Here is a 25,508-nt window from a genome sequence, read left to right on the forward strand (position 1 = left end):
TCACTAAACAAAAGTTTTTTTGATGGATGAAGACTGCAATCAAGGTAAAGACGATTGTGGTGGCATACAGGAGACATACAGTAAGCAGCGTTAGTCCGTTATAATAATGCATGTATGAGCGCTCTTGACGCACTGATAGCATAATGTTTTTTTTCACAGACACAGGTATTTCCATACATTCACATTGTTTCCACACACATTCAGAATTGCGTTTTGCTATTGATTAATTTCATGTAGTGTGTGATTAATCGCGATTAATCACAGAAAAAAGGGTGTGATTAATTTGATAAAAAAATGGTAATCTATTGACAGTCCTAATCATCAATCAGCTATTATACATACATATATATATATATATATATATGTGTGTGTGTGTATAAAAAAAAAAGAAAATCAATTACAAAAATAAAATTATATTCTGTTCTCAACCATCTGTTTTCCACAATTGCTGCCTTAATTTCTGTAATTTAAAGGTGTAAAAACAAAAACTTACATTTACTGTAAATTTACTTTCTAAGAAAAACCATGAATGAAAAAACAGAAATGACAAAAATATAGAGCAGTGGCAGTTTTCAGCCTCTTATAATGGGTGAGTCGTTTCAACAGGCTGTAACCGTGAACCCTTTTCACATTAGAGTGATGCATTTCCTCTGCTCACAACAAACAGCCAAGCACCAGGTGAAAGGGGAGGGGGGGCAGCTCTGACGGTTCCATTATTTTTAATGAGTCGAAGTCATCCAAAATAAAAAACAACAGCAATGGCAGGTTAACATGGTGGCTTTGACCAGAGGGGAGGCCACGCTGCTCTAGACTTTTAACGCACCGACGCCTGACCGACGGTAGAAACAGCATGACATTTACATTACACAGGTGTATAAACAGGGCAGTCGGCACTCAGCTGAGGAATGTCAGGTCACAGGAGGTCTCAGGAATAATGAGAGTCAGTCTTACAACACAACCGCATGTTTCCCGCTCTCAAAACGCTACCCAAGACAGATACAACCTCAGGACCAAGGGCACATATGAAACAACAAAGGTGCAAACTTAAGACTCGTCAAGTGCCGAATGTGAGTAATCATGGCTTTTTGATGAACGTAACTTACCAGCTGGCCACTATCTAAAAAAACAGCTCACGCATAAATAACAATTCAGTCAAAACGTATATTCAAAACCTATATGATGCACTTTATTTTGTGGAAAACAGAAGATAGTTTGAAGAAATCCAAAACAACACTGGACCATGCTGACATTTCTCTAAATACCCTTGATGCGCAGAAGAACATGTCTTTCTTAGCGTGAATAACCTTTTAATAGTCAAAATAATTTTTCCACTCAAAAAGCCTTTTCTGCAATGGAAAGTTGGATGTTTGTCAAAAGTTTATTTCCTGCAGAACTCTAAGTGGCAACACATTATATAGAATATTCATCACCAGAAATAATCAATGATTATATCAGGAACAAAATAATGACATAACAGATAATAGAGACTGAAACCAGATGCTATGAGCCACAAAATGACTTGTTTGTCACTAGAATCATGACAGTATAAAGAGACAGACCATGTTGAGAATCAGACTCATTCTAGTAAATAGGAGCTGTACTTGCATGTTTATTGCATGTAAACTTCCAGCAAAGAGCTACATGGGGTCTTATGAAGCTGGCTGCCACATAAACCTGCCTTAAAAGGATTTTGCTAATATGCAATATTTTTTGTAAATAATTAAATTGTCACAAGGACAATATATATAGTATAAAAATATATATAAAATGCAAAATAATGTAAAACACAATTTCATGGTAATAAATATTTATGACTGCTGAACTTTCTCAGGATTTTTTTTTTTAACAGAAGAAGCTCAGAGATGCTTAGATTCCCAAGTGGACTAGTGCAAGAGAAGGTCTGGTCATAGAATCTTCATATTGACATAATGGAGAAGCGATCATTGTGCAATCCACACATTTGCTTGCTGACAACCACACAACTTATAGTATAACCACAATTATTCCTCAGACACATTAATGCCTCGCAATTTCTCCACCGCTCATTCCATCTGTCACCCGTCATCCTGTTCTCACTTATCATGCATGAGTCAATCCAGCAGGGCTGTTTTTGGTGGAAGAGTAATTAAAAATTATCTTGTGGATATCCTCAGCGTACAGCAGCATTAACCTGCATGTTGTCTGGTGCTGGCGCGTCAGAGGCATGTGTGCCTGGAGACGACCCAGCGGTAATTAAAAAGTCAGCATCCACATCCTCCCCTCACCTCTATCATGCTTTCCGGAGAGAGCTCCGCTACATGTCTGCTGTTACCCAAGAACGACAGAGCATGAAAATGGCTGAGGAGAGACTGGATAAAGAGGGCAGACTGACTCCGGCGAGCTGGAGCGTCATTGGTGCTGTGAAGTACTGAGAGACTTATTACAGTAATGTATGTAATCTTTAAGCTTACAAATTACCAGCGGAACAATTATTGCAGAAAGTGTGGGCTGTGCAGGATATTTTCTGCTCAGCTAAAGATTACAAAACTTGACAGAACACAGTTTCCAGGCTCTTTAATCTCAATTATAATTTATAGAAGTTATATAATTGTAACTCTCAAAAATAAAGAATGTTTGTTGTCCTGTATGCTTCAGTGAAAACCCATCAAATGAGAAAAAGGTTCTTTGCAGTGGTAAAGATTTTTTTTTTTTTTTTTAATTAAAGGGTCTTTAGGAACCAATAATGATATTTCATTTGCAGCACCATAATTTAGTTATTTTTTATTTTTAAAAATTTCTTTCTTTCTTTTTTTAAGATGTATTTTTCAGGCATTTATTATGGTATAGGACAGATCAGACATGACAGGAAGGGAATGGGGGAAAGAGAGAGAGAGGGGGGGGGGGGTTCAGGAAAGGTGGAAAAGTCAGGATTCGAACACGGGACGCCCAAAATGCAGCGGTGCTGTCGGCGTGCTGCCCACAGGGCTATTCGCACCAACAAAACATCCATTTCTAATGTTTGCAATGTTTTGAAAGTTAAAATATACTTCAATGATCCAATGAACCCTAGGTCAAATGTGATTCCTTGAAACAAAAACATCACTAACCTCTGGTTGGCAGCGTCTACAGGAACTCTCCAGCTCCTGATCTGGCTAAGCTCTGGATCGGACATCTCGATCTGCAGGGGGAGTCGTGGCATCCATACGCTCATCTCCAGCTGAGCGCTGAGGTAACTGTAGGTGAAGTTCACCATCATCCTCACCCTCCCACGCGTCTCCTTGCCATTGACGTACACATAATCGCACCTTTCGGACACCTGAGAGGCAGGAATACAAATCAGACAGCAGACAAAGCGTTCAAGCAACACTGTATTCAAAGCAGCACTAAATTAAAGAAAATTGCAGCCTTGGCCAAGGTATCAGCCTACTTTTCACACCAATTTCCTGGAGACAATTTCAAATTTTGATAGCGCAAAAAAATGAGGCCTCTTTTTGTGCTAATCAGCGCAATATGTGAAAAACAGTCTGGCCTTTGTGGGTTTTTTTGTGCCGCTGTTATTCGCTTTTATTCTGAGCTTTAATGAGGAAGATGAGAAATTGGATGGGCTTTGACTGTTCTGTCCAAGTATTTATTTCTGACTACAGTCGGTGGGGGAGTAGTTGTTGTTGATAATGAGTGTGTTTGGATGTCTATATTTCCCAGGCTTTGGGGTTGAAAGAAGCTAAGCAGATGGAGGGATAGAAGAAGACAGAAAAAAGCAAAGTGGTCAAGTTCTTCTGTTGCCACACACTAATTCATTTGCAGAGCATCTATACTGCTCTTAGCTAACTTGTAATACCTGGCGGAGAAAACCACATCTCATCCAATCAACTTGAGGGCTTCTTTAAAAAACAACAGATGTGGATATGGACCAATGGCATGGCTTGATTTTAAGCAGCTGCCCTTCAGCTTAAAATCTAAGATGACAAGAGTGCCGGTTGTTTGTGAGATTTCCCTAATGCTGTGCCATTTTCCAGAGCATCATACTTGTTACATCTCAATACCAGATTGCTATTTAGTAGCTGCAGTCAGTAGCCAAGCTTTCATCAAGTTCTCATTTTCTGACTGCTCAGAGTATACCAAGAATCAATTCCAGCTTTTTTTCACATTAACTGTTTTAAAAGACAAACAGAAAACACTGAATTCCAAAGAAATGCCACTTCTTTTACAATGCTTTTCTATTTGTGACATTGGGGGGAATCAATGGTGCATTTATTGGAGCTGTGATTAACTTTAGTTTTTCGTATCCATTATACAGTGCACACTGAACCCTGTGAAATGAGCAATAAGTTGAATCGTGATAATGGCTACAACATAATTATACGTGTGAACTCAAAATAAAATAAATTACATTGCAACATACACTGAAACAGAAAACAGTTGTTTAAAATTGTAATAACATTTCACGATGTTAATATTTTGACTGAATTGGAAAAAATAATCACAGCCTTTTTTAAAAGCATAAGAGACTTCTTTCAAAATCAAAAGTGGTAGGGTTTAATACAGATAATTAGGCTGTGTACTCTGTTTAAAAAAAAAAAAAAAAAACTGTGTAATACATTGCATCTGCAGTAAAGAATTATGTTTAACATAAATGTACATAGTGATTTGAATGGGCAATTGTTCTTGCTGAACAACTGAAGTGCTCAAATGCATATTTCATTTGCAAACTTAATTCTTATATCTGCCACAAATGAGTTTTGGAGGTCAGTGGAAAAACATGGATCAGCAATTAAAAACCAATATATGACTTGTTGGTCCAGTTAACAACTCCTATCATCTTTAAATATATATCCCTGCTGTGAGCTATATCATAAAAATGTGGGGACAAAATCAGCAATGGAAAAAGCGACTAAAAGTAAATGACGCCTAGGCTTGTAATAATGAACAACTGCAGTGAACTTAAATAGTACTATAATTCCCCACAGCAATTATATCTGTTAAACACCTGGTAAATCTGTTAAATTGTCTGGATCTGCCCATATAAATGACAGAATAGACCAATTTGCAGTTTCACGTCGACAATTGTATTCTTTACTTGCTCATTTACAGATTGTAAATCTCCCACAAGAGCTAGAGATCCTCAGAGGTGCTCTGGCAATCCATGAAGGGTATTGGTTTGATTGTACAGGCTGACAGTGTGTGGAGAACATTGGTCAATCTAACTTCACTGCAACATGCCCTTCCCATGAGCATCTATATACACCATAACCAGCCTGGCAGAGCATTAATCAGGAACATTAAGACGGCTGAAGAGAGGGACACTTACAGAGGACGTCAAAACCCCCGCGGGGAACTGGGTTGGGTACTTAATGACCCATTCAACAGGCACACGGAGAGACTGTGGTGCCTGACGCAAACGCTGTCCCTCTCTGCAGGTCCATCTCTGACTAAGATAATTAGCATAGTGCATCTTGAGCATCACTATACCCTCACCGCAAGGTGAAACCTGTTTTTGAAGTAACTAGCAAAAAGCAGAGATGCTACAAACTAAAAACTGCAGTTTATTGGCATGAAACAGTGTAGCTTTTCCAATTGCAAGAAAATGTTACATGGCAGGATTGCTTTTCACAGTAACTTTAAAGCAAACTGTGATAATAATCAAATACATCCAAATACAATTTTATATATATATATATGTGTGTGTGTGTGTGTGTGTGACCCTGTACCACAAAAGTATGTTTGTAACAATAGCCAACAATACATTGTATGGGTAAAATTATTGATTTTTTCTTTATGCCAAAAATCATTAGAATATTAAGTAAAGATTATGTTCCATTAAGATATTTAATATATTTCCTACCATAAATATATCAAAATTTTTGGATAAGTAATATGCATGGATAAGAACTTTATTTGAAAATTTTTGTAGGTGATTTTCTCAAAAAACAAAAAAAAAAACCTTAGATTACAGATTTTCAAACAGTTATATCTCAGCCAAATACTGTCATATCCTAAAACCATATACAGTGGAAAGCTTTTTTTTCAGCTCTCAGACAATGTATAAATCTAAAAAAATCTATTTATATTTTTGATGTACGTATGTGTACCTATATTTTTAATGGCAAGCTAAGATAATTTAGTGCATTAAAATGAACTCTGATTCAAATTATTTTAATTTGAAAAAATAATATTTAATGGTTTACATTTAAAATATTTAAACAGTTTTAAGATTTAAATTCACAAATCATATTCAAATGCTACCATGTATCACCATCATCAACAAATAGTCAAACAGCTTCAGTGTAGTTTGCTAATTTTTCAAAAGGATTGCTAGACTTCTCTATGATGGCAAACATGCATTAACTTTAAAATCTGAAGGTTTTTTAGTTTAATTTTATCTATATCAACTATTTTAGTCCATATCAATTTTCACACATCATTTTCAGTGAATGTGAGAATAATTGAGCCAAACCCATCTCTTACTAGTCAGAGATTCAATTTCAATTTTGACTAAAAGTGTAATAAGTGAAGCGTATTTCGTTTTTTGTAGAGCCGTTAAACTACCTTTAACATGAATTACTTGTAACTTAAGCTTCAGGTTCAAAGTAGGTTTTTAAACACTGGGTGAAACACCTTCCTGGACACACACATTTATGTGTATGACCACACATAAACAATCCTCCTGCAGTGTGGTGATACGGTGTCATCTATAAGAATCTGCTCCAGCTCTACAATTTACTGTATGTACTATTTTCATACCTCTCCTGACTTCTGTCTCTATCCTTTCCTCTTTTTCCCTCTCTCATTATTCCTTCAGTCTGTCCATCTCCTCTTCTCATTTGCCGGATTGTCTAGACAGCTTGAAATCCAAACACATCACAAAAAAATACTACACATCAAACTAAATAACAGCTACGTGTCTTTCCACTGGGTTTTATAATCTCATCTGAAACAAATAATATCAGCAGCTGCTAATTGAAATGCCCTTAAGAAAAAAAAAAAACCTAAACATTATATTGGCCCGGGAACTGTAGCAGGAAAATAGTCAAAGATAAAGCTTTTCACACTTGAAATTGTTACCCAGATCCTAACCATAACTCTTGCACTTCTTGTTTTACATTGTTCATATTTAACACTATTTCACATTGTATACCTTTGGCACCATAATTTGTGTTGTTTGGATCAGTGCTAAATGATCCGACCCTTGGTCTGGTGCAGGTTTTTCAAAGCTACCACTTTACCAAGGGTTAGACAATAACCCAGGCTTAACGGCAGTGTGTAGGGAATTATATTAAGAAATATGACAGTGACATCAACTGGTACATGCACTGCCGCGGATTACTAATGTAGACAGTACAAAGGGATGCTATGCAATGCACTGTATTTGAATGAAATATACAAAATCTGTAGTGCTCAAGAAGTCAGTGTAGACAAAAATAATGGCATAGTGTATTCAGATGCTCTGAATCCAGGTCACAGTGCTTGTGTGTGTGTGTGTCAGCTTTGGTGGGGAGGAAGTGGAGATGCCTCTCCAGAGGTCAGTGTATCAGTGTGGGGTGTTCATCTGATAATTAAACCCAAAGGGAGTAAATACCCACACATTGTCATTTTCTCCCTCATAAAATGCTCTCATATTTTGTTCCCAAATGGCAGATGGAAGTGGAAGGCACAAGCTTGTTCTGAAAAGACTGAATTTAACATCCCTTAGATTTTTCGCCTCTGGCTTGACAACTGAAAATAGACATTACTTCAGAGCGGTTGAATGTATAGCACTTTAAATCAAATCTAATATAGCTACCTTAATACAGTATGTGTTCCCTCAACAGTTCTTTTGTTATCTTGGTTACAAAATGATTCTGAGCTTATGTGTGTCTGCAGGTTCTTTTAGCTTTTGTTTCACATCACAACATCTCACAAAGTTTTAATACAATTATTATTAAAAAAAAATGTTAAATCATTTTGAATAATTTGGTTGGCATACGTGCACATTTAGGGTATATAAAATTCCATTAGCATATTAGATAAATATTCGGAATGTCAATTTCCATCACCGTCTTTTCCAAAACAGCAAAACTGGCTGTTATTTGGATAATTAAACTAAGCTTCTGAGAGTGTGAGGAGCTCATTTTTATTATTTATTTTTTAAGTCTGTAAGATCAAAAGTATGCAAATACGCATCCACAGATGTGTGTTTTTTTCATGTTTGTGACCCGTGCAAGATTTGCCCACCTTAACCACGTCCTCATCCGTTGTGCGACATTCCACCGACTCTGTCACATCGGTCACAGTACCTTCGGTTCCAACAGTGACCACCTTCACTGGCATGGCAACAGTTTTTCCAGTGAGCACTGCGGTGTTAAGGATCTCTGTCTCCTGCACACAGAGGGCAGATCAATCAGACTGCGTTAACTCAGTATAATTCACTCGCAATTATTCATGATAATTCGTCATTCTGTCAGCTCCAGCTCTTCAGCGCCAACATTGAGTCGCGCTATTAACCCAGTGAGTCATATCATTCAATTAGAGTCATCAGCTCTGGAGAGTCACAGAGTGAGATGGAGAGGTCTGTTTAGAGCCAAACAACACATTCTGTTTTTATGAAACTGATCTACTCTCAGATAATCTATATTGACATGAAAAACACACACATGAGTAAGGTTCACTATCAAGTCACTACAAAAAGAAAAAAAGATTTTCACACATATTTGGAAGAAAATATGAACACTTGCCCATGCAAAACTCTTCAGCATGAGACTGGGGTACTGTGGGTGTTTTGCCAAGCCAATGTTATGTGTTTGCTAACGTGTTCAGAGCAGCTTTAACATGTTGCTTGTGGCTGAAAGGATGTTTTGAGTGGTTCCTTACCGCCCCAGATCAAAAGAGCTCCAAGAGGAGTTATCAGATATAAAGTCTTCAGGACTCGTTTTGGCCGTTTTATCATATTAATATTTTTTAATTCCATATTATATTTAGATATTAAATAAAATTTAAATAAAAAGCTATTTTTAAATTTAAATATATATTTTAAACTCTAAAATAAAAAAGTTTATTAGAAAATTATATATTTTTTTTAGATAAATAACATAAAAACGTTACACTTAAATATTTTTTATTAAAATTTAAATAATAATAATTATATATATATATAAATATATATATACACACGCACACACACACACATAATACTAATCCAGATCCCTAGCCCTAAATGTGCGCAAGAAATAGTGCTTGATGCTTGACTGAGGAAGCACCAGTAATAAAGATACAAATTATGTTTATAGCATACATCAATACCACTGTGGGAATATTCAGAAATATGGTCTACATAGAGAACAATGTCAAGGAAAAACACTGTAGGCACATCTTATTTTCACAGAAATATCCCGTAATTATGGAGGAATGACAGCTACGGTAACCGTTTCTGTGAATCCGTTCTCTCTTTGCGTATAAACTTATCTGAAACATGTCTGTGTGTTCAATTTACAGTTCAAACAAACCAAAGGCTGGATAATTAGATCATTTAAGTCTGAAATGAGTTTTTCTTGCCGGCTGGGGCTATGCGTGAGGAGACGACACAGAACTGCCCTCATCATAAACCACGCAGCACTTTGAGATGGATAAACCTAAATAAAGAAGCCCTCTGCAAAGGTTTTGTTCTTCATCACTGGGTCTTTCTTCTCTTTATGTCACAGCTCTCGCCATTCTCCTTTAGAGAAAACAGATAACATTATTTAATCCTGAACTGTGGATAATGAAATTTCAAGCTTGTTAATAAGACTGAGGTCTTCTGTTCTTTTTTTTCTCCAGGCTGATCCCACTTCAGGCTTCACTTGGCAGCTGATTCTTATTTCAATCATTTTCACTTTAATGCACCACAATCGCAAGGATAAACGAGCCTCTTCCTTTCTTTCCCTTTATGCGTTTAAGCCGATCATTATTTTCTATTTAACACAGGCTGCGCGATGTCTACTTCTGAGGTAGAATTTGAATACGCCATTTCCCTTGATTTCAAAATTATGTAAATGTGCAAAAGGAACGTAGTCTGAGCAGCGAGAGCTTGGTATTCAAATGCTATGCTCAGACATTTTGACAGGGAGTTATCGCCTGTGTTTGATTTGCTGTCAAAACATTAATTTATCAAGACCAGGAAAATGACTCTGATAAATATTCCACAGGATGGGATGGGTGAAGTGTTTACAATTCGCTCCCCTCTTTTCCCTCACTTCCCGTTCAGATGAATTCAAAGAACCCGGCGACACTGTTCGGCAGACAAGGTGCTTTCAAATGTCTTTCAATGTGTCCATTCACCAGCTGTTAAAACCGAACAATGTGATTTTCAGTCAAGCCTGAAGATTACGCAGTGAATTAAAAACAGAATTCGAGAGTAAAACAGGCAAAGTGGTGGAAAGCCTCTCATTGTGATGCCACAGACTCTAATGGGTGGCTTTACTTCACTGAAATAAATAAATAAAGCTGAGGTGAGTTCAGTTCAGCGAGGGAAGACCGTTTTAAACCACAGGCCAAATGCATTGACCCTTGAGAAAGGCATACGTGCCTCCACCCTCTTACTTTTGGTAAAGGCACAAAAAAACAGTGGAATTTTTCTGCTCAGTATATATCAACACATTTTTTTTTATTTTTTATATAATATCCAAAGATTCTAATGCTTTGGAAAAGGAGAAAAATAACTATTTATTCGCCTTAAAAACGACAGGTATGTAAATGTTTGCACAGTTATGAAAATATTCAAAAGTAATACAAGGCCAGGCTTTCCAAATTAAGAAATACACAGAGTAAGAAGCCAATCGTCATCCAGTTTAGTCACATAAAATCCCATAAATCTGTGCCACATTTTTCTCCGTTTTTGGGAGAAAATGTAATGTGTTAAAGGGATAGTTCATCCAAAAATACTAATTCTGTCATTAATTACTCACCTGGGTGAACCATCCCTTTAAAACGTGACCTAACTACATAAAATCACAATAATTACATAAAATACACAAATAAAAATAAATAATAAATAGTTTGTATTAGCACATTAAAATATATACTCTATGTGAGTATTTATTGAATTGAACACCTTTATGTCATTGCATGTAGCTAAAAGACTAAAAGAAATCTAAAAATCAATAGTGACTTATAGTAGTATAACACAGTCTATCCTTTCCAAATTTTAAGGGTCTTTATGATGGAGAGGCGGTATACACATATGTTATGTAAACAAAAACTTTTATTTTGGATGTGAATAATCAGGATTAATTGTTTGAAGGCACTAATATATATAATCCTAATAAAATTATAAACTGTTATTATAACATCCAAAAATATAATTCCTTGGTGCAACTGTGCATTAGTGAGTTTTGAGACTGCAAGACTACATTAACATGCAGCACAATACAGAGTACAGTCTCTTCACGCATCTGGCTTGGCTTGAAAATTAAGGAAGATTTACTCTGACAGCAGGACTGATGTGGGTGGCATGAGAACCAGCAGAACTAATATGCAACTAGTTTATGTCCACCTACACTCCCGGTCCTCTCCATCCCCCCACACTTCAATCATGATGCTCCGGTTGGTGAAACCCACCATCCTTCTCCTTCCCCCAACCCCATCTCTGGAGCTCCTGTGAGCCGTGGTTCCAGAGGGAGGGTGTTGAATCCGAGCACAATGTGTTATTCATGCAGCCTCGTCATCCGATTCTGCCCGCTGGTCGGTAAACATCGTTCCCTGGACTGCTGACTGATTAGTGTTAGCTATGCGTGGATGCTGGGTTTGAAGAACAGGCTGTACAGCCTCCCAGAGACCATCTCTGCGGGAGGGCAGTGCTTCTACAACACGCACTTACCTTTAAATGGTTCCACACTATCTTGAGAAAGGGTGAGAGAAAAAAGGAGGAGGTAAATCGATAAAAGGCCATTACACTTTTGGCTTTGTTGGTGGGGATTAAAGGTGTATCGGAGGTCGGGGAATGTAGGGTTCATATCAGCACAGGTGATTGGTTCAGTTCGTGGTGAACCTACACCGGCTCACATGGGGTCTAATGCTCAAGGACAGGCAGCGCTGAATGCATCGGTACCCCATGTGTATCCTTGCGGCCAATGCGGCAGCCATGCTATTACAGAGCCATCGATCGCGGCTATATTTCTTTTCAAGACCGCAGGTCCTCCCATGTCTTCAGCAGTGATGGCTGAAGCCTTTTTGCCTCTCAGAGACTTGCTGACAGAGCCTCTGATAAAATAGCACAACAGTGCAGACAAACAGGGAGCAAAGAGGAAGATGGCTATTGATTTCAGTAATAGCGCAGAGAGATGAAGCGAATGCTTAGCTGTCGTTGAACATAATACAGCCAATGGGTCAGCCAAGCACCTCTCAGTGGCCGCTAGAATGAGGATAATCACAGTTTTGTGTTACTGTTTCTGCATCATCCCATAATCCGAGGCCTCTCCACCTCACTGCTTGGCTAAATGAGCACTCTTTCCAGGAATTATGAGCCCTGTTATGAACAGTGGATGAACCGGAAATGAGCATAAACCTGGGTTTCTCTTCTACTGTTCTATTCTATTAACTTTGTTGAATTATTCATGACATTGCATAGATATGCTTAATGCTCATTTAGACAGTGTTATTAAGCAAAGATGATATTGTACCTAGATCAAGATCTTTTGTTAGTCCTGGAACAACATTCTAATCAAGCCATCACAGGCCAAACACAAGCTTAGATACCACCCAAACCTTGTAGAAATGATTCATAAGAATGCTGTTCAAGTCCTAACCCCAGCCCTAAGATCAGGGTGACAGGAAGGTTGTTCGAGAACATGTCCTCCTTGAATCACGCCAAGCACACAGGGAGCAGTGGTGAACGTACTGCAACTCAATTACACTACCTTTCCACTGCACCTACAAGACAATCTCTACTGCTTGGTCTCTAGAGACCAACAGATGTTGTTTTTATGACCAGTAACTATTATTTTTATGTGTATGTTTTAATGTATGAAGAACTGATTCTTAATTATTGGTTAATTTTTTTAATTTTTGTTTCTAAGTTACATGGTATAATAAAAATGTGTCTAAAACAATAACCTGGAAGGTTACTTTATAAATAATAATAATGATAAATAATTATTATAAATCACACAACAACTACTTTTGATCATTTATCATTAATATTAACATTATTATTGATATTATGTATGCAGAACTGATTCTTAATTATTGTTTAACTTTAGTTTTTTAATTGCATAATACAATAAAAAATTGTCTACAACAATAAACTAGAGGGTTATAAATAAATAAATAAATTATTATCATCTAATTTTAATAATTTATAATATAAGAATACTTTTAACTATATTTTTTATAATTCATACTATTCATACACTATTTTTATTTATTATTAGTAATATTATATTAATTTAATTTTTTTAATTATAATAAAAGTGAATAATAATAACAATAATAATAGTATTATATTTTTAGAATTCATACTACTACTACTAATTTATTACTATTAAAGTAAATAATAATAATAATGGCATTAAATATATACAATTTATTTTGTAATCTAGTCGTGTCTAAGTGTAAAGGTTTAGTTATTTAGCAAAATAATACTAAATAATAAGTTGGTGACTTTATTATTGAAGGGAGGCCATTCAATATCGTCAGACTTGACACAAAAGAACCAAAAAATGATTATTTCAATCCAATTATCTGTCTATTGCAACCTGCAGCCCCTCAAGGCTTTTTGGGTTAATGTTCAAACAGCACAGCCATAGGAACTTAGATGAACTCTTTCACCACTCTTTCAAATTAACACTTGATAGAAAACTCCACCACCTTTTAATAACTGTAAAAACACAAGACGGCTTAGATGCAATCGCCATCTAACATCGCCTCCCTCATTTCCTCCATCTCTGGGGCAGTGAAATGTGGAAGTACAGATTCCATATGCCCTGTGTAGTGTGCAGGCCTCCAGGTGAGGGATAATGAATACATAGGCTGTTTTAGATGATTGTGATAAGGCGGCAGCGGTCGTGCACACAGCCACGGTGGAGAGAGAGAGAGATGCTGGTAGTAATGAGGGAGCATGCGGTGAGCACCATCGATCCCCACAGCTCTGTGGCAGGGCGCAGGTTTACCGAGGCCAGCCGCTGCACACAATAACACGCTTCTGTCTGCATCTTAATCTCTCAGCAGTTACAAATCAACTTGCATTTCTTTCAGACAACTGCACTCATTTTTCTCTCTCTCTCCTTTTCTCTTTTTCTCTTTCTATTCTTGCATGTGTGCCACAAGGTCTTGTGCTGCAGGGGGTTCTAAAGAAATATTTGCATCAAGAATTAATAAAGCAGTAATACAAAAACAGCTCAAGTACTGGAGTACAGTGAGCACTCTGTCAAACTGTGCAGCTTAAATGACTTCTCTCAAAGACATTCTCAAATTGTGTAGATCACAGTGTAAAAGTAAAAAAATCCTTGTTTTCTTCTCGAGATAAAAGGTTGTTGGTCTCAGAAATGTCAAAATACATTCTAAAGATCATGCACACGCATACATAGACATCAAAGTGGGCTTGATCACCTGCCCTTTTTTTCTAGGGAGTTTTTTATGGTATTTTATTTATTTATTTTTTAAATTAATGATTAAATGTATATATGTGTGCATGCGCATGTTTCTGTTTGCACACAGCTATCCCTGTCAAACAAATAAAAAAATCAAGATATCAGGTCAGGTTAGGTCAGGAAATGTTGAGGGACTGTTGAGTTCCGATGCCTTTCTCACCTCTGCGTCTTTACAGAGGCACACAGCACAGCAGTGTAGCACGATCGATCGGCACATGCACATCACAGACAGGCAGAGAGCCTCCCTAACTTTCCAGTTGTGTTTGTCTTGGTGTGGAGGTGAGTGGTGCTGAACAAAAGACTTTTATACATTTTATTATATATGAAATTTTCTCATTATGGTATATTATTATCAAATTATTATTTTTTTAATTATCAAATGTTTTGTATATCTTTTTGGAATTAACTGATTGTTGGCCTCATTGATCTCAGCTTGTGTACCTTAGTTTTTGTGTGAACTATATGGAGCCAAAAGAGTCTCAATAAAGATAAATGCACACACTACATTCACATAATATGCACACATAGGATTCATACATGCACACACATAATTCATAAATACACACACAGGATACACAAATGCGCACAAAATTCACAAATGCACACACAAAATTTAAAAAGCACAGAAGATTCACAAATGCATACAAAATTCAGAAATGCACACAAATTCAGAAATACACACACAATTCAGAAATGCAAACAGCATTTACAAAGGCGCTCAAGATTCACAAATGTACAGGACAAGATTCAGAAATATATTTCTGATGCACACACACATATATCTTGATTTACAAACTGCTTGCGGTCTGTGAACTTCACTGCATTTGTGTGTGAATTTTGAGACTCCCCTGACTTGGCTCGACACACAAATGCCTTTTTTTAAACAGGGAATGATCTGCAACCAATCAGATATCACCCTTCTTTTAGCCAATCACAAGAATGCACCCCACGTGGGGGATTGTTTACTTATAAGCCAATCAGTGAACGACTCACTTTCCTCAGCGAACAACTCACTTTCCTCACGCAGCGAACGACTCACTTTCCTCAGCGAACGATTCACTTTCCTCACGCAGCGAACGACTCACTTACCTCACGCAGCCGGCGACCCACTTTGCGCAGCCGGACACCCACTTTGCGCAGCAGGAGACTCACTTTCCGCAGCCGGAGAGTCACTTTCCTCTCGCAGCGAACGACTCACTTTCCTCACGCAGCGAACGATTCACTTTCCTCACGAGTCATGCAGCGAACGACTCACTTTCCTCACGCAGCGAACGATTCACTTTCCTCACGAGTCACGCAGCGAACGACTCACTTTCCTCACGCAGAGAGCAACTCACTTTCCTCAGCGAACGATTCACTTTCCTCACGCAGCGATCAACTCACTTTCCTAAGCGAACGACTCACTTTCCTCACGCAGCCGGAGACCCACTTTTCGCAGTCGGAGAGTCACTTTCCTCTAGCAGCGGAACACTGACTCTCTCTTCATGTAGGGACCGAATATTATAATTAAAGTGACTTCTATATTGCATCCAAAAGAATATTTAGATATATTTAAATTAGTGCTGTCAATTGATTAAAAACTTTAACTAGATTAATCACACATTTTTTCTGAGATTAATCGCAATTAATCGCAATAAAAAAGAAATGTTTTTGTACGTTTTTAATATATTTTTTAATGTAATAATTTCACAGTTAATCAAATTAATGTAGAAACAACATAAAGACAGTATATTTTAAATACTTGTTTAAATGGCATCTTTTTATGAATGAAGGCCAGTATTACTGATATTAATACAGCTAGTGATTTTTTTTTTTTTTTTTACATTTATTATTAGGCTTCAAAAATATGACAGTTTTTAATTTAAGTAAACTTAAAACAATGCTAACATAAACCCATAATAAATGTCATGTTTACTCCTGCCCTTCCTGTCTTAACAGTTAGGAAATATACAGACATTTAATAAAGTTATAAAAGTTATATGCAGTCTGCACTGCATAAACTATAAACTAAATAGTTAATCCTTATTAAAGCTACAAAAGTTATTTAGTCAAGAGCAGCGAGTCATTTTCTCTGTTCCCTTTGTTCTTTAACTTTACTGACAGGAAGCTTTATTGGCTGCTGTCCCTTTAAGAGCAGACAGACACGCGGATCTCACCGTTTATATACTGTCTATGGATCTCGCCTCATTCTCTCACAACTCTTTTTGTTCATTTTAGTCTTTATATAAATCATTTAAGATTGCTCTTATGAGGATAATCGACAAAACTGGCACTTTGGGATGTTTATTGTTAGTTCAAGCGCTTAAGAGAACTGAATTCTGGCGCCCTGTCTATGCATTGTGTGTGTGTGTGTGTGTGTACGTGTGTATGTGTCACATAAGGGCATTCACAGACAGCGCATTCTCTTTTGTCTTGCCGCGCTTGAAACGTTTAAAAGCATTTAAATGAATAAGAGCGTGATCATATAATGTAAAGCTAGCCAACGGATGGCAGAAAATACGGATGCTGCGTTAATTGCGTTAAATATTTTGACACGTTAAACCAGACAAAAATTAATCGCATGCGTTAACGCGTTAACGTTGACAGCACTAATTTAAATATTCAAAAAGGTGTACATTTTTTTACTTTCATTAAAATATTTCAATAAAATGAAATAATTGCCTATTGCAAATTTATGAATCCATGGTTAACTTTTTTTCTGCAGTCACTGGGCTATATGTATTGAGACATTTTTAAATTTATATTTTGTAAAAAATAATAAAAAATAAACCTGAATTGTAATCTAAACATCTGTATTTTCATACAATTTCATAAATAAGTAGGCTATATCGCGCTGTGTGAACGTGTTCATGTGATTGGCTTATAAGTAAACAATCCCCCACGTGGAGTGCGTTCTTGTGATTGGCTAAAACAAGGGAGATATCTGATTGGTTGCAGATCATTCCCTGTTTAAAAAAAGGCATTTGTGTGTTGAGCCAAGTCAGGGGAGTCTCAAAATTCACACACAAATGCAGTGAAGTTCACAGACCGCAAGCAGTTTGTAAATCAAGATATATGTGTGTGTGCATCAGATATACATTTTTGAATCTTGTCCTGTGCTTTTGTGAATCTTGAGTGCATTTGTAAATGTTGTTTGCATTTCTGAATTGTGTGTGTATTTCTGAATTTTGTGTGCATTTCTGAATTTTGTATGCATTTGTGAATCTTCTGTGCATTTTAAATTTTGTGTGTGCATTTGTAAATTTTGTGCGCTTTTGTGTATCCTGTGTTTGTATTTATGAATCATGTGTGTGCATGTGTGAATGTAGTGTGTGCATTTATCTTTATTGAGACTCTTTTGGCTCCATAGAACTATGTCCAAAACTACCCACAAATAATGTTTTTGTAATGTGCATAAGCTGACAAAAAGATGCAATACAAGATTTGCTAATAATGCAGCATAATGAGGGATTTACAAGTAATTTTTTAAATTAGGCAAAGGGTTTTCAGGATAGCACAAGAGTTAAATTATTGCCGATTTAAAGATTAACTGTAAGTGAGCATTAGATGACAGCAAATATAATGTAAAAATATTATAGAGGAAATGCTAATTATAAGCAAGGAAAGAATCACTAGCAGCTAGTTCCCCAATGCAAATTTGACAAGCGGTTCAAAAAAGTTGCCCAATTTATTGTGGAAAACACAAAGAAAAAGGTATTACCTTGTCCTGTAGGCGGTTTAAAGAGGACACTGTCCAAACAGACTCAAAGGAAGACAAACAGCAGGCCAGCATCGCTCAGAGAACAGAGAAACCCATGAGCTCTGAAAAAAAGCCTGACACACACCAAAACTCAAGGCTAAGGCCAAGAGGCTATAGAGAACCAAACAAAACAAATCCTGGAAGAAAAAAAAAATCAGAAGAGGCATTTAAAGGGAGATGCCTCTGACTTGGCAATTTGTTTGATTTCGCTTTTCTCTGAACAAACTCTCTGAGCGCCGCGAGAAGACAGGGCGGCAAACAAGAATGAGAGCGCTCTCAATAGTCAACAGAAAACAAGCTCAGCAGGGACTGAAATTTGCCTTCGAAAGGGCTGAACGGCCAATTACAAGAAGCTTAAGTAAACTTGATTCAAAAGTTTTGAGGTATAGAAACAGAGCGAGGAAGAAAGAAAAACACACATTATAAAGAGAGAGAGAGAGAGCGAATGCACACGCTGGTGCATCCTAATGAGCCAGAACAGATTTCCTGCATTTCGAGGGGATCATGCACTTCCAAATCCTATTAGGGCATCTCCTCATTCAAAAAGTTGAAATTGATGTGATTACACTGATCCCCTCCTGCTGTGTAACACAACAATCTGCTCTCCCAGCATTCCGAGAGTTCAAGACAAATGTGCTCCATCAGAGGCCCAGACAACACAAGTGATTGGTGGCTGTTGTCTCTCTGTCTGGGGCCGTGATTGTTGTGCGAAATGCACCAAATGGGCTCGAGCTGGGGGTGTCGAACTCAGGCTGTAAGGGCATCCGGGCTCCTTTTCACAATATTATTAAATCATTCTCCGCCCTCGTCGCTACTGTAATCCTGACTGTGTTTACAGTAATGGGCAGAGACAGCACAGCTCTCAAACACGACGGCTGAAGGTGCTTGTTTGGCCACTGAGTGGGGAACGGGACCGCAGTGGCTGTCCTCTCTAATGAGGCCAAAGAGACAGTTGGCAGGCCGGAATTAGCCGGTGTCCATGTGAGAGGAAAAAGCTCATTCTAATGGAGCAGAAGCCTCCGATGGGACAGATTGGGGTCTCTTGCCTTTGTTATCGTATGTCACACCAATCTGCGTAGTTCCTCTACATTAGACAGTTAGAGAGAAGAGGGAGCGGATGGCTGCGCTCGGGGTGATTAAAGCTGCCCGCTGACTCTGCTGCCGGCTTAACGAAGTCATGATTAAGTTTAACAAGGTGTGGTGATGGCAATGTCATCGTTATGGACAAGGGGAAAAGCCACCATAGGGTGTGTGAAGGAACGCTGCACTGTAAAACGCAATTAAGACTTAAGACAAATCTTCTTTTTTTGCATGTGAAGGTTGTAAGAGGAAGGTGTAATGCTTTAGCTAACGAGAAGGAGCATTCAGACTTCAGTGGTTTGTGTGCTTACAAAAAAAATAAATACACAAACCTTTTCACATCAAAATGAAATCATCCTCATCCTACAGCCCTATTGAAAAGAAGCCAATGGAAGGCAGACGTGTAGCCCACTTCTAATCAAACACAATTTTTCTCCTTGCCTCATCCTCCCATTTTATTTAAAAGATAAAACCTGCTCTCAAAACAAATTTTTCTCATTTTGTTGTGTAGAGACTGCACTGGGATCACATGACCCCCCCCGATTTATTTATTTAATTTTTAATACAGCAGTGTGTATGGCTGCGTTTACACTTGGCATTAACATGCGATCACCGTGATCTGATCAAGCAGATCGGATCATCAGTCAATCAAAACATGGTGCGTTTACACTTGGTAAAATCGGCGGACTTATCTATCTGGATAACCGATCGGATCTGTATTTCCCACACAATATTTAAACAAATCTGTGGCGCAAAAGCGACCTGAAGTGGTGGGTTTTCTTTTGAAAACTATTTTCAGTCGTAGGACATTTTAGAAATCAAAATAAATGTACGAGTCTCACTAGCGTTCTGTTTTTCTGACAGTTCGGGTGAGAGGAGGCGGTGTTTTGCAATTTATCGACCTGCGAATGCAGACACCATGGCTGGATTGCATTTACATTAAGGCTGATTTATACTTCTGCAATTCTACGTGGACTGCAAGTGCTGTGATTGGTCTGCAAGAATCCCTTCCTCCATATGTACTTGAGTTTTGTGTGTGTTTATGTGCACTTTAATATTTTAATGTTCCACCTTCTTATATAAAATAAAACAAAGCAAAGAACAAGTTTCTTATCATTTATTATACTACATAGCATAATACAGTAGTTGTCTGCGACAAACAATGTTGATCTGCGCTGGTACAAGTCCTTGTGGAAATGGAAAGAATGGCATCTTCTCCTGTTGTGTTGTTGTCTCCTTTTGTAGTTTTAAATAATGATTTAATAATCTGATATTTATTTGCAGTCATCACGGCTATAATGCTTCTCTGACGAGCCACTTCTTTTTCGGCTTTTCTCACGGTCTGCGGGTTACACCAGCAACATGCCCATGGACACTGCAGACTAGCGGTTTGCGTGTGTACTATACGTTGACGTGGACAACAACACAGAAGTATAAATGAAAACTGACGCATAGCCTACGGCTTAAAGACTATGACGTAGGTCCGACGCAGAAGTATAAATCAGCCTTTACACTGAGATCCGATTACACTGCGTCCTCGACTACCTCTGGACCAGGACACGCTGATGGGATAACATTCCGATCAGAAGCATGTTTACACTTGCCTTTTCAATGTGTATGTGGACAACAGCCTCTTTGCTCACCCTCAGCTCACCATCTGTGACGTGGGCTCACCGCTGGTCTGCTTATCTCCAGCTCCATTGGTGACGAGTCTGGAGGATCCCTTGACTCCCCCTTCAGCCTCCAAGGCCCAGACTCCACATCAGTCCTGCGACCCAGCGGCTCCCTCATGTCTTCAAGCTCCCTCGTCTCCACAGGAGCCCATCAGTCCACCAACTCCGCTGGGCTCCCTCATCCCTCCGGCTCTGCCTTGGTCATTCATCCCCCTATATCAACTTCAGGACTGCACTCCCTTGGCATGCCTCGTCCACCTCAGTGCTCTGTCACTCCAGCTTCACCGTGACCTTCCAGATCTCTGCCTACACCTCGCTTACTGAAGCCTCTGGCTCCACCATGGCCCCCCGGATCATCGGCTTCACGCTAGCTCTTTGGCTCTCCGTCTCCACCTGCTCCGCCATTATCGGTCGGCCCCCTGGTGTCATCAGCCCTTTCTCCAGAATGGCTCCTCCCTCCATCTGCTCCACCGTGGGCCGCTATCATGGCTGTGGCCTGGGTCCCACCTTGCTCCTCCTGTTCCAGCTCCCTCCAGTCATCTTCCTGGCTACTCCCTCCATAATCACCTTCCTGGACACTGTGGGTCATCCTCCTCCCGGGACTCTGTTCATTGTCCAAACTTCCACCTGTATGGTTTTCCTGCCAGACCTTTGCCATCCCCTATTACCATCCCACATCCACTCCTTTCTCCTCCTCCTAAGCCCCCCTCCGTCCCTTCCTTGTTCTCCATGGTGCTAGGTTGCACCATCCGGGAGGAGGTGTGTCACACCATAGAACTGTCTTGATGTGTTTTCATTCGCCATGTGCTCAGTGTGACCTTAATTTCTCTTTTTGTCTGATTGTGTCATTCTGTTCTCCTGAGTTCTATTAATTATCCTTATTTGTGTTTGTACTTAAAATCAAGCTTGTTCAGTTCTGTTTTGTTGAGTATTGTGAATATTATCTTGTGTGTGTGTGTGTGTGTGTGTGTGTGTGTTCCTGACCTGTATGGACATTACCTCTTGTGGAATAATTAAAGCGTTATTGGAATTCTTCGACTTTGTCGTCCTGCCTGATTCCACACAGCCAATTGTGACAGATCTATACACTGTTGGTGCATTTCAGTAGTTTAGTAAAAGAAAGTGTACATAATACCACACAGCAATATTATGCTGTTTGTGATCTCTTTTAATCTACATGAATATGTGCATAGGATTTAAAGTAGATTGGTATAAAAGTTCCACTGAAGTGCATCTATGTCTATAGAAGATACCTGTGGCACTGATTTGAATGTACTAAAGGCCAGTGTTCATTGGATAAGAGACTAATTTTGATTCCTGATCAGTCTATAAACAGCATGGATATTTTTCATTTAAAAATAAATATTAGCTTGTAATGTAGAGTGTGCTGTATGGTATTTTGTAAATATTCAAAATTTGGGGTTCAGGAAAATTAGGGGATTGTTTTTAAATGAGATCAAAAGTACAGTAAAACAGTAATATTGTGAAATATTATATATTTTTTACTTTATATATTTTTTTTAATATAATTTTATTTCTGGCAAAGCTTAATTTTCAGAAGTCATTACTCCAGTCTTCAATGTCACATGATCCTTCAGGAAATCACTCTAGTATGCTGATTTGATGCTCAAGAAACAATTATTATAATTGTAAGTTGTGCTGCTTAATATTTTTTGTGAAAAAAAACATGATACTGATATAATACATGAATATATAATAGAAAGTAAAAAAAGCATTTATTTTAAATACTTGTAACATTATATATGCATCCATTGTCACTCTAGTTTAGTAATGCATCCTTGCTGAATAAAAAAGTATTAATTTCTTAGAAAGAAAAAAAAAACCTTTTGCCTTTTTTTTTGCTTTTTATGTAGTTATATACAGTAGGGGAGAGAGAGGGCCACCAAGTAACACTTTTTGACTTTCTAGGTTTGTGTAAATCCACATGGGGTTCAGAATATAATTTTTATAAAATTCTAAAATGTTATATGATCGAATGAAAAAATATACAAGACAAATTTAAAAAAAAATTCTGTGCAACTGGAATTTAAAACTGGTAACTGCTTGTTATCGAAGCATTAAAAAACGATCTGAACTGATAAATAACAGATTGGAGATTAAAATAATAGCACATTTTAAAAGAATAATAAAAACGTAGATGAAAAATTTACTTATTTTTATTTTACTATGTTAAGATAAATGTTCAGCGATATCTTCAAAAGATTTTAGAATTTTGCTGCACATTTTTTTCTATATAATGTTGATATGGTAACTAATAAATACTGTAAATTTTGTTATGCTAGCATGTGTGGAACTATTCAAACCACGTGTGTTACAACTAACGCCACATTACTTTGTGCCCCGTGCTCCCCTACATAAAGGCACAGATTTAATAACAGTTAACTAAACCATCTTTTGGGGTTTAAATAGTACTGTCAGGATTTACTAAAAATGGCAATGAAGTATTAGTGCTAAAAAAATAGGCGTGGACACAGTTATTTTTGCACCTGACCTTATTGAATATGCACTCTTAATTTATAAGAGGAGAGTATTAAAATGAATCACGCAACTTGAACTCGTCAAATTACTAATATTTGCGCCATTATTTATGCAAAAAAGCATGTCTTAAAGCAGGCAGTAATTTGTGTTGCTTTTGGTAGATTGTGCTGGTAATTATGAAAATGATCTGGCTACGTATGTCATCTTTAAAGTGCGCACTGTTAGTGAATCACTCGCATAATTTTCCCCTCCAAATAACACTTTTATGGAATTGCGCTCTAATGTTAATTTGCCCTGTTTAGTAAATCTGTTCCACCAAATGCCACTTAATTGGACAAAAAAATGCCCCTGCACAAACAAATATAATATTTTACGTCTGTGGCTAACAAAGTGAATATGAATAGACAGTGTCGAATGCGGCATTAAATTAAGATCTTCTCATGTTTTTCTTATTTTATTTGAGGCGTTTTTACAGTGTTGCACATTTTAACTAATCACACACATTCTGTTGAGTTTAGCAATGGCAAAACAGAAGCGTTCAGATGAGTCCTCGCTGAAACTTTTGTTGCGCGCGTGCGCGTTCGCTGACTGAATTCCGGACTCTTCCGAATTCCCTCATCATAAAAAACAAAGCGCAGATGCATGTACAAAGTAAGAGATTCATTTCACAGTTTATACAGCTTCAGTGATTATAACAATAGTTTTGTTTTGTGTTTTGAGAAAATCAGCCGAAACAACTATAAGAATAACTTGAATCTTGAAAGTGCTTAAACTCGCTATAGATCAATGTTAGTGATAATGTCACTCTCTATATATAATTTATTCACTGTTTGAATAATCGTGGAAAGGGAACATTATTTAATTATACATTTTTGACATTATTATTAAATTGTTATCTTGTTAAATACCAATTATGTCCCATTTAAAACAAACAAAAAAAGTATTTACCCTACATGACACCCATGTCTGGTTCTTGCCAAAAAAAAGAAGTGTTTATGATGTTTACTACACAGTGGCGGAGCCAGGATGTTTTTCATAGGGGTGGCCAGGGAGGGGCCAGCAACAAGTCTGGGGTGCCACAGAAATCTTCATTATTTCAATATAAAAATATGTTTGATTATAATACCTTAAACACAACTGAGTACAATTAATTTCTACTTAACTGTAATTTAGATATTTGTAAATCAAGTAATACTGGGTGAATGTGACAATTTTTGTATTATTCCTCACCTCCAGGTATTTTAATAAAAGGGCTCAATATAGCTTTATTGTTTATTCAGCTTCTAGAAACTCCCAAATGCTTGCTCTCCAACATTGCATACTCCTGGATGAGGCATGCGTAGTGATACAAATTTGAAAAAGGCCGAAGTCAACAGTCATAAATGCCAGAATATAAAATGAGTTCTTTTATGCATTTAAATGTTTTCATTTTTGAATATTTTCTAGTATAAGTGTACTGTGCTCACATTTATTTGTGCATTAAATTACAAATAAAAAATACATATCATCTTGTGCCTTATATGGTAATCCCGAATTGCAGAATATATTTTAGTACATGGGTCAAAGACGAAAAAGTGTTTAAGCATAAAAAAAGTGTAATACTGCTTTAAAATCTTGTAGTTTTCCCCCAAGAAAAATGCAAAAAGTTTTCTGTTTTATTTAATTGCAATTTTGTTTTTGTTTTTCTGAGCAAAAAATAAATATCATACATTTTGCCCTGATTTACAGAAGACACCCAGTAAAATGTCATTCAGTGTAACAATCTTGTCAGGTATATTTACAACAAAAATCCATTTATGACATATTAAAAGACTAATTACTTTCACACCAAATACTAATGAGTTGTAATTTTACATTTTTAACATTTGCCACTATCCTAGGTTTTGCCCATTTGTCAGTAAGAATTTTGTACTAATTTAAAACACAATAAAATTTAGTATG

The 25,508-nt window shown here is 37.4% G+C and overlaps 1 protein-coding gene across 2 annotated transcripts in view; it reads right to left on the bottom strand.

Annotated features, from left to right (window-relative positions):
• The window catches only part of LOC132117116 (transmembrane protein 132C-like), a 148,668-nt gene that overhangs the window by 5,528 nt on the left and 117,632 nt on the right, over window positions 1-25,508 (bottom strand). For both annotated transcript variants that reach the window (XM_059526192.1, XM_059526191.1), the window contains 2 exons: window positions 8,191-8,334; window positions 3,087-3,295 (listed from right to left, as the gene is read on the bottom strand). In XM_059526192.1, coding sequence (XP_059382175.1) covers window positions 3,087-3,295; window positions 8,191-8,334 — 353 coding nt within the window. The remainder of the gene's footprint in view (window positions 1-3,086; window positions 3,296-8,190; window positions 8,335-25,508) is intronic.

Source organism: Carassius carassius, chromosome 36 (genome assembly GCF_963082965.1).
Source record: "Carassius carassius chromosome 36, fCarCar2.1, whole genome shotgun sequence".
Lineage (NCBI taxonomy): Eukaryota > Metazoa > Chordata > Actinopteri > Cypriniformes > Cyprinidae > Carassius > Carassius carassius.